General features: G+C 33.0%; 1 protein-coding gene across 1 annotated transcript in view; it reads left to right on the top strand.

The window, feature by feature from the left end:
* The window catches only part of Thsd7a (thrombospondin type 1 domain containing 7A), a 395,412-nt gene that overhangs the window by 312,465 nt on the left and 71,435 nt on the right, over positions 1-11,512 (top strand). The window contains exon 9 of the mRNA XM_026397260.2: positions 2,940-3,055. Within this exon, the coding sequence (XP_026253045.2) occupies positions 2,940-3,055 (116 nt within the window). The remainder of the gene's footprint in view (positions 1-2,939; positions 3,056-11,512) is intronic.

The raw sequence follows: 11,512 nt of genomic DNA, 5'->3' as shown, positions 1-11,512 counted from the left end.
AGTTAGGACCTACCTAATTCTGGTCTCAATTTTCAAAATATACTGAAAGGATTTAATGAAAAAGATTACTAATACAATCACACAATAAATGTTAGAAATTGTTATTTTCTCTTATAATTTTTAGATTCTTCCTAGTCTTTCCAAGGAAATGAAAATAATTTATCTGGTATATGGAAAACTCCAGAGTGATAAATAAGAACCCCATTATGAGTTGTTTTATCTGGCTAAGGCTTCAGATATTAGAGATGCTTTTAGCCCAATAATTTTTTCATTTATATCATTTGAAATTTGAAAATATATTGGAAAATGTATACCAAAGTGATTTGATAAATTGAGTCTTTTCTGTGTGCTTGAGAGTAGCCCCAAACTAATATTTTAATATTATAAGTGTCTGATGAATCCAACTCAGGAAATGAATGTACAGTGTGTTAAAATTCAGTGGTGGTAGCAGCAGAAGAAAGTCCAAAGTCCTGGAAGATCCTGGTTCTTTTTTTTGTTCCCCAGACACCTAGAATGTATTTAATTTACTTTTTTATTTTTTAGCAGTTCAGAAATTTATTCTGTGATTTTCTAAAGTAATGTGAAGAGCTGATTACTTGCTAATAGTCCTCACACCCCTTCCAAATCAGAATTTACTATTGATGATATCATCCTCTTACTGGAATTAGAACAAAGGTAGGAAAAATCACTAGAGAGGGGCAGGGACAACCTTCAGTGGTGCATGATGAGGGTTATTATGCTCTGGACAGTAAGCTCACTCTCTTACTCTGTATGTGTTTGTACAGTTAGTCACCTTTCAGAAGTTGTTGTTGACATTTCCTTCACTTAGACAAACTACACATTTTTTTTTTTTGCAGGCTAATTGATGTACATGTGTACAGGCCTATGCTTAAAGGAGACTGCTGGATTAAGATCATTGAATCAATCATGAAAGTCCCGTGTTGGACCACCACAATAATTCATTAAAAAGTTGCTTTGCATTTGCAGCCTGTATTCAATGACCTGAATACATCTATAGATTTGTTAAATCGAATGGATTTACTTTGCCCTTAAAATTCTGGAAAATTAAGCAAGTACTTTGAATTTGAAAGAAAATGTTATTGCCCTTCTCCCTAAATGCTGGGTTAAATTCAATGAATGCTTTGCAATACCAGTCATTTGAAACAAAAATGCAAATAGAAAGCTTGTTTTAAACTTCTCTTAATAAAATAGATTACTGTGCAATGGTAAAATCAATGTTATTGATCTTATCTATCCTTCCAAGTAACAAACTTCAACTCCTATCACATCTGTTTAATTTGACCTTGAATAAGATTTGGGGGAAAATCGATTTCTTGATTTAAACCACAAACACTAAATACAAACAGTACAAGGGAGAAAAGGAACATGTTGACTGAACCAATTGCCTCACCAAAGGAAGTCTGAATTCATTTTATTGAATCTAATCTAGGCTGTATAATTTATCTTTGTGTGTTCATTTAACAACTTTGTGGTTAGTAATTTTGTTCTCCACAGTCAGCCAAGTATCTTGCTGTGGCTATTTCTAAGCTAAAACAATATTTGGAGTTTGTCAATGATAAGATTGTAAATCCCATTGATTTATTCAGGACTAATATTTGAAGACCATGCAATTGAGTAATGCCCTCCCATTGTTAAAGTTATAAAATTGCCTCATTGAAAAGGAGTGCTTTCAATAATAATTACTGACCAATGATTCCATAGTCCCAAAAGAATTAACTGGATTACATGTGAGATTTTGCCGTATAACATTTCCTGGCATGCAGTAAAGTTATAATTCTAGTGATTTACAATTTGAATTATAGCACCACAATCAGCTTATATGTTCCACACTTAAATTTCTTGTTGTCCATGACTTTGAATAGTCATTGTAATGAGGAAAATCCAAAATTACCCTCAATGTAAACCAGAGAGATTAGTTTTTTGAAATATTGAATACTATATATTTTTAAAATCCACTTCCAAATAAGCCTAACTATTTTAAAGTAAGAAAGAACATATATCTATACAATTGAATAAAGCATGATATTTATGTATTTGAAAGGTTTTTAGATAAATATTGTCAGATATATAAAAAATAAAATGTCTGTAGAATGCTATAAAGAAATTAGGTTAATGGTGTTGATTTTTTTTCACTTATAGTTCAGTTCTGAAAACATCTCCCACAAAGGATACTTTAAAATCTTCTTTGTTACTGATTACCAATTTATTTTTATTGACTTTTTATTTTATCTATAGTCACTTTTTGTTCCAGAAAAGATATTTTAGCTTATAAAAAATTAAAAATATTTAAATCTCTAAAACTAGGTACAAAATGGAAGAGAAAATAAAAATCAATACAGTAAATGAAACCAGGAAAAATAATGGTTTATGAATTTTTATTTTATTATTTATTATAAAATATATTACTGTTAATACAATATTGTTTTTGAGCATGAACTGTGTAAAGAATATACTTTATTATAAATTTGTTTAAAGGTATGCATATTTTGTAAAAAAGAAATATAGAATAACTTGGAAATTCATAATAGGCACAAAACCTATTTAATTATAGAGAGATATAAAATTGGATCCTTAAATTGGTCACCTGAATTCCTACAAAATTTTTTATAAAGCATGAAAGAAAACACATATTTATTGATGGAGAGATTATTATAACGGGAGAACATAGAATTGTTATATTTGATTCTAGGTAGCACAGGTGCTACCCTGAAATCTACACATTCTGTCTTAAAAAGTTTTACTGAAATACAATTTGAAATAATTAACTGAGTTAAATGGTTCTTGACAAAAGTAGAAAGGCTGTCAGAAGTTAAATAATACAGACTGATGGTGATTTGACAATTTTGGCAGTGAAAATTCTAAAGTTAAGTCATCTGGCTTACTGTGGAGCCCTAATAATTTCTCTTTTCTTTTTCTAGATGTCCTGAAAGCCTTCGGCCTGAAACCGTGAGGCCTTGTCTGCTTCCTTGTAGGAAAGACTGTATTGTAACACCATATAGTGACTGGACACCATGCCCCTCCTCCTGTAGAGAAGGTATGGTCTGCAGAGTTTCTTCAGCTTTTTCCTTAGAAAAATGCATTCAACAGAACTTCCAGATTCTTCTGACCAAGTCTTGTTTGTGGGTCTTTTCTCTTTACTGCTGGGAAAGATATCAATACCCTCTGGGTGACTTATGCAAATAACTGAGCAAATTTTCTTTCCGTGTCACAAATAATACCCTCTCCTGTTTCCTTACAGAGGGCTGTTATAGTCCTGGTTTGGCATGAATGCCATAACATTTTGGTTTTCCTCTGGAAATGTATTGCATTAGAGTACCAGACAAATGAGTTTTATACCAAAAACTGACTTGAAATTTTATGATATAGATCAAAGTAAAAGCATTCTAGATTTTATTGTATTAATAATATTTGATTTTACTTAATTCTAAAAGTATGTATACTGGTCTTCCAGATTCTAAAAATAATATACAGTGATCTTATCAGTACACATGGCTTCCAACCTACTTACTAGCAAGAAATAGCATGAGACTGGATTTGCTACAGATTGAATTATGTGGCTCCAAGATTGGAAATAAAGGAAGAGAAAATTGGCCAAATTGTTTCTCTGCCAATGCTTAATGTGCCATGAGGTATTTACAAGATGAGCATTTGTTCTCAGTTTAGGTTGGTTTTGCTTTCATGACTTACAAAGTCTCTTTCGTGTCATGGCAGATCCTTTGATAGTTTTTTCCTTACCTTGGAGAACAGAGGCTTTTCTCATTGCTGCTGGGGAAGGTATCAGAATACTCCAGGTGACTTCTGTAATGACTGAGCAAATTTTCTCTCAGTGTCACAAATGACACTGTCTCCTATTTCTTATTTTGCTCTCCCAACAGACAGAGCTAATGTTTCTTAAATTCCTTTTATGTTTGTGTTTTATCTATGCTTCTCGACTCACTAAAGAAATGCAATTAACAAGTATCTAACTGACAAAAAGTTATTTAATCCTTTAGAGCATATAAATTTAATACTGGATTATTTTTACAATATGATTAGCATTTCATAAAGTTGACACATAAGTCTCTTTTGTTTTTATGTTTATTCTATCAAATAGCCTTAAATATCAAACTGAGCAAGACTAAGAATTTTTTTTATTTTAAAAGTCTTGAGAACCTATGCAGCTTTTGAGGAAAAAGGAAGGTATTAGCTTGGAAAAATGTTAATGACATAAGCTTACTAATAAAACAATGTGATTGTCTGACATTTTTTCCAATTTTCTTCTTATTCCTTTATATTCTTTTATTCAAATCTAAATAACATATGATGTTCTTTTGCTTGGTCACAACCAGCAAGAGCATTATGCTTTCATATAGGTTAGTATGTCTGTGTTAATTGTCGCTTATACATCAGGGTGGTGAAAAAGTTATCATATAGAATTAATGTACTTATAAATTTTATTCTTAATGTTTTTTCACTTTTTTGTTTTGCTTTAGTATAAGTTACTTAGAATTTCAAAACATGTCATATTTATAACCAAATGATTAATAATTTAACATAAATTTTAAGTGAAATTTTTGAAAGTAAGAAAAGCCTGTCTTTTCCTTATGTTGGATAGGTCCTTGTATAATGTAAAGTACTTTCAAATGAAGTTGATCTCTTCGAAAGCATTTTAAGGAAATAAAGTTAAAAAAATAAATTTTCCATTAAATTGATTCTTGAATAATCACTCATAAAAATAGGGAATCAGGCCAGGTTCGGTGGTGCATGTCTATAATCCCAGTGGCTCAGGAGGATGAGGCAGGAGGATCCTGAGTTCAAAGCCAGCCTCAGCAAAAGTGAGGTGCTAGGCAACTCAGTGAGACCCTGTCTCTAAATAAAATACAAAATAGGGCTGGGGATGTGGCTCAGTGGTCTAGTGTCCCTGAGTTCAATCCCTGATACTCTCCCACACACAAAGAAAAAAGGAATCAGGTAAACTTTTCTCATCTCTAAACCTTAATTGGAGCTATTTTAATAGCCTATTAACTTTTTTCTGTGAGACTGGTTTTGTATTTGTTTGTCTGTTACACAAGAGCCTTGTGCATACCAGACCAGGGTGCTACTACTGTGCTATAGTCCTGTTCCCTGTAAGTTCTTGAAACTTCTTTTATTATATATTATATGTGTCTCTAAGTGTCTGTAAATAAAAGTAAAATATAAAAATACAATATTATATTCATAAAAATACTATAATTAAAATTCAATTAGCATAAACTCTAAATTTGTGGATTTCATAGTAAAAAGAACATGATTTCCTCCTTTCTGTTTGATCATTAATAATATTAAAAAATTATGTGTTAAAATGTGACAACTCAAATAATGGACTTTTAAAAAACATTTTCAGTAAACTGAACAAATAAATAAATAGTGAATGCTATAAATTTGTTAACTAAATAATTACTCATTTTTACATGTATACATGAATACTTATTGAATCATTTAATACTGTTTATAATTAAAACAAAAAATGGTCTTATAAAGAAAATAGTCCCTGACTTAAAGGAAACTTTGGATTTCATTTGAAATGTAGTACTCTTCTATATAGACCAGATAATGTAGAGCTTGTGTGATTCAATAACAAGATTTAGTGGTCAAACAACTCTAAGGAAGGGAAAGTTTCCAATCATTGTGAGAGCAAATACTAGGGAAAATATTATTGAAAGGGAGGTATGAGATCTTTTTGAAAGAGGAACCACATAAATTCCAAGCATGGGGGCATCAGGAAATTCCCAGGTGACCATGTAAAAAGTACAGTGTTTTTAGAGAGAGAGTGTTTTGGGGAAAGTGCTTATGTGAAATTAGAAAGGAGAATGGAAGCAACTAATGGAAGAGTGAATTGAACTTACTCTGATACACAGCAGAACATAACTTTCTATTTTTGGACACAGAAATGAGTATTTGACTTCATGATATTACAGAACAAGTGAACTTTGAATCAGCAGATCTGGTTTGAACACCTGGCTTGGCCACTTGGTAGCCAGATTACCATAGACAAAATACTATAGTCCTCCAAGCCTTGGTTATAAAACCTGTAAGTCATTCCATGGCTCAAATGAACTAATCCATGGTAAAGCTCTCTATTCTTTAGCCACCATTTAATTAATATATTATCTGCCATCTATCCCATCATGATTACAGGCTCGTATAGGAAAGGCACAGCAGCCTGTGTGTGGTTATCATCTGGTAAATGTTTTAATTTGGCATGCTGAATGCAATCTTTCTGAGAAGTTTAATTAGATATATGTGGGAAAATAATTTAGATAATAATAAAACTTATGGATCAAAATTTTTAACCAGTTATTCATTGGAAATTTGCTGATAAATTTACTGATTTTTATTGTTGTTGTTGTTGTTGTTAGTAACATTAACAGTAGTAGTAGTAGTAGTAGTAGTAGTAGTAGTAGTAATTGTAGAAGGGACAAGGAAGCTTTACCACTGAGCAACATTCCCTGTCCTTTTTAAAAAAAAAAAAATAGTTATTACCAAGAGTCTTGGTAAAGTGTGATCCTCCTGCATCAGAGTCCAGAGTTGCTGGGATTACAGGTGTGCACAAACATGCCCAGCTACAAATTATTTTTAAAAGCTCCATTGCCTCCTTAAAGATCACATATATAATTTGAAGCAATCATTTTTTTTTAATTCTACAACAGTTTTCAAGAAAATACAATGTTCCAAGGGTGATTTTAAATATAAGGAATTAGCAATCCAGAGGAACCTAATATTCTTGCTCTTAGGAAACTTGCATCCTAGTGGTATGGGAAAGACAAGGCACAGAATTATTCTTCTAATCTCTCAATGAGTACAAAGGAAGATTATCTACTGACCTCAAGGATCAAGTGAAGGGAAAGGGATTGAGAAAAAAGAAGTGTTATCATTTTTGAAAGGGAAAAAATAGGCAACTTTGTAATATGTGGTAGAATTTTTAAACGTCAGTGCTCATTCAGTCATATATGGGAAGAGATATCTCAACACAGTTGTCAGTTTCTCCAGCCATATTCAGCTGCCTTGGTACAGAAAACAGTGGGAAAATAATTACTTTTGATTAGTTAGGGCTTTCCCAGTACAGTTCAAGAAAGGGAGAGAGAACAGAGTCAAAAGTCAAAAGTGTTTGTAAAGAGTACTTAAAATAGTAATGAAGAATGAAAACTAACTTGAGTCAGGATGGAAGTGAAGTCATGAAGATGTGACTAGATTGTGAAAATGTAATAGGGAAAATGAATAGCAATCTCAGTGAGTTTGAAAATTTTAGTACGAAAAGAATTAAAGTAGTCAAATTGGAAGGTGGGGAGGAATGGTCAGAAAGTTAAATGTTCAAAGATGAGACTATATAGTTACTGATCATAATTATGTCAAGGGATGAATAGTGGAGTGAATAACTGACATAAGATACAAGAGAAATTGATTGAATATGAGGAGGTATAATAATTTAGAGTCCAGGGCCTTAAATGGAGTAAGTCATGTAGATATAAAAGACCCCAAAATGAGGACAGAAGTGGAAGAGAAAGGATTACAGTGAAGGATATTCTAAAGTCACCAACTAACCAAGTATCTCAAGGCAACAGCCACAAGCTGGATAGCTGTCAGGAGCTTAGAGGAGTTGGAGATTCTTAAAGGTAAAAGGATGATAAAAGAAGAGGAAATAGCTGGAACAGTTTCCACTGGCAAAGAATGTGAAAGCAACTTTCCAAGAAGAGATTGAAGATGAGAGACCAGGTATCCCAATGGATGCAGTAATGGAAGGGTGAGAGGATGGAATGAGAACTTGTATCAGATTAGCATGTAGATAGTGTGGTGGGTCTGGGAAATGATGAAATGACTAGGGGGCTGCAGAGGGTCCATTTCTTGTGGTCATGTGACACATAATGAGTTCAGTTGGGCTGGTCTCTTCAGGGATGAGGTTAACTGCTGTAAGCAGAAATTCATGGTGTCCCTTGGAGACTAATCTGCCCTGGATTTCCTTTGGACAAGGAGTGCAAGAGCCAACTCAGGAAATCTGCTTGTAAGGAAGCAAGAGTTTTTATGAAAGGTGGAGTTATATTTGGCTAGCCAAGGTCATCTCCCTAGGAACAGGAGATCAGCCCTGCCTGCTTTATTTGACAACTCTATTCTCAGTCTCCTAAAACAAAAAATTTTCTGAAACCCTAAACCTAGTCATTTAGATTTAAAAAGAATAACTCTAATTGTGCATGGAGGAATTTTTTTTTAATTCTATGGGTGATGAAAGAGTTGATTATTGGATGACAGTGCCAAGAACTTTTATGGTCCTGAAAAAGCATTTTCTGTTTTGCCTGCAGAGTGCTATATCTGAGCATAAGGAGACAACGGCATTATAGAAAGATAGTCTTTTGTTGTTGTGCAGAAAGTAAAGCAATGGCATGAAGTTAATTTTTCCATTATTTGGTAAGAAATGGGAATAATGCAAAAGTTCCTGAAGTCACACTGACTTCCACACTTTAAAAAATGCTGAACAAAGTTGAGTGTTCAAGGATAGGTAATAACAATAAAAAAAATTAAGGTGGGGATTTTTTAATTTAATTCTGCAGGTTAGGTCTAAATTTTATAAAAGTTTTGAGCTTGTTAAAATGTGGAGCTACTCTCCTTTGTAAAATCATTTAAAAGAGATAAAATTACACTATAGTTTTGCAGAAAGTAAAACATAATAGTTTTAGGATTCCAAGAAGAACAAATAGAGTTACTTGAAATGTGATTCAGTTCTCTCCCAAGACATGCCTGAAAAATCAATGCTGATAAAGATCAGTATTGAATAGAATGTAGTATGATACTCAAACCAGCATTTGTTAACTTTTAACTTTTTTTCATAAATTTTCACAAAGGGCCTTTGAAAGTAGAAATAATTTCTGTGTACAAATTATTTATAACTTGACTCTTAAAATAAAATAAGTACTTTTGATCAAATAATATATTTGGTTGCACAAATTCTGTTTACACCTTTCTTATTTCTCATTGCATGTATTGCCTTGAAACCTAGATACCTCATCCCGTGAATCAATCATACACTAGAATTACTCCCAAAGATCTGAAAACTGTCTTTATATTTTGCTTCTTACATGAAACAGTACCCTTTGAATTTCCTGTCACTATGCCACTCCAACCAGCTATTATTCCCACTTCTAGCTTAATGAATCTGTTTTACCTGACCTTTAAATCCTTCATTCTAGTAATTTCTGTGTTAAAATATGCCTTGAATGTCTTAAGATATCTAAAAAATGCCATGACTGTTAGAAATTGTGTACCCTCTGAATCTGTGTCCTCTATCATCACATAATTAGTTTCTTCTATTCCTATCCTAGATAGGTATTTTCAAGTATAAACACAACAGGCAGTTGCCTTTCATATTCTTTATATTTTCATATTTCCTATGGAGGGAAATATTTTTGATTTTTGGTTAATCCTCAAGGCACATACTTAATATACCCTTTATTACATTAAGGGAATTAAATTTCTATCTAGAAATAAAAGATATTAATATTCTGGTTAAAAATGTGAAATAAATGTGTTTGCTCTTTCTGCAAATATTTATTAAACACTACTGTGTATGATTACTGTTGTATGTACTAAAACACAAAGATGAATGGAAACTCTATACATATATTAACTGCACATCATAAATTGGGAATAAATACATACAGAAAACTGTGAAAGCAAGACCTTTCCATTTTTCTTATTTAATGTGTGTTATGGCTCTCCCTTTTTCTGGGCTCTGATCTGAAACCTCCATAACCTGACTGAGACCTATAGTGCGATTACTTTGAGTCGGAAGTGATTTATTTATAACTGTAACCTGAGAAGACACAGACCTCCCCACACACTGGGTAGAAGCATGGATGTCATGACACTTCCTGTGTAACCCCACTAAACTTCCTCTCTGTGTACTGTGGCTTTGAAGCATTCCACTTTAATCAGATCACAATCTCTATATTGTGGGCTGCACAGGGTAAGGAATCTGAGCTTTTTATAATAATAAATAAATTGATATTGAGGAATCAGTTAAGGATGTAAAAAGAATAGTCAGAGTCTTTTTGTGTAAAACCTTGAGGTTGGTGATAAGAAGGCACTTAGAAGAATATTTCAGAGTTGTACAGTAGGTCATATTTTTGTTTTTGCAAGTAGAAAACAAAACAGAATCAAAACACTAACATTTGGTCGCTGCTTCCAAAATTGAAACAGCCATCTCTATGTATGAGGTAACATCTAAGCAGTGAATGAGTAGGAGCTTCTGTGCTGAGCGCATTGTCCCCTCCTATTCAGGGATCCCTTGGTCATAATCCCATGTCTAAATTCTATGCATGTTGAGAAGGGTTGGGGAGGGCTTCCTTGAAGAATCTTGACCACTTTGAAAACTAAAGACTATTTGTGCCTTTTTTCTCTTTTTTCCTGTTAAAATAATAAAAATAACTCCATCCTTCTGCCAGTGCTGAACAGATGATGAGAATGGTCACTTAGTGCTTGTACTATCACAAAGATTAAAGATAGATCCTAAACATCAGACACAAGAAAAAATAATACAAATTAGAAAAGAAGGGTAAAGCCAGGTAGGGACTGGGGGAGGAGTGAAGGGGACAGGAAGAGAAAGATTCCATGAGAAAATCCAGTTAAGGTAAGCCCTTGCAATTGAGAAAATTAGCTCTGAGATTCTCATGACCAAAGTGAAAAATAGAAACATAATGGATTCTTAGCAGATTATCAAGGGAAACAAAATTCTTTTCTAGCTTTTAATTATTAGAGGAAATTATCACCTGGTCTTCAAATAGGAGACACTTGGACAGTACAGTAGATGAAGACTACATTAGCAATTTATTTAAATTCCTATTGACATTTCTTAGATTTTCCCTGAATAAATCATATTAAACATATAAAAGTCAGAGCTGGCATACAAACTAGTATTGTTACAATAAAAAGCCCATGACACTATTTCAAATAATTTAATTCTCTATTGCCAATATTTCCAGCTCCCAATTCCCTACTCCATTACTTATAGTATTCCAATTATTCATTAAAATAGTTTAATATAATCATTAATAGTACAGCTTTTCCCCCACAGTGGGAGTAATCCTAAATAGTTGCATGTGAACCCAGAATCTTAAATTGGGACAAGACAGACAAGGTCGTCTTCCAGGAGATTCCAAACCTGATTCTTCATCACCATTTCTTGGAAAACTTTTTAAAAAAATCAGACTTAATAGTTATAGGCATAGGCCCAGAAATCTGTTGTTTGTATTGCTGTTGTTTTAAGACAGGTTCTTCTGTATAGTCAGACATTCAGGAATCACTGATCTGGTCCACTCTTCCATGCAGTGCATGCATCCTCTCTAATAATGGTTGGAGTCAGTTGGCCTGACCATGTTAAGGGACATCTTGACTTCAGGAGAGAGGACAGTCCATTGTGGGAAAGTTTAATTGTCAAACTGCATTTTTTTTTTTACAATCACAATGACTACAAATATTTCATTTC

The sequence above is a fragment of the Urocitellus parryii genome, chromosome 3, assembly GCF_045843805.1.
Source record: "Urocitellus parryii isolate mUroPar1 chromosome 3, mUroPar1.hap1, whole genome shotgun sequence".
NCBI classification, from domain to species: domain Eukaryota; kingdom Metazoa; phylum Chordata; class Mammalia; order Rodentia; family Sciuridae; genus Urocitellus; species Urocitellus parryii.
This window is presented reverse-complemented; position numbering and strand designations above follow the sequence as displayed.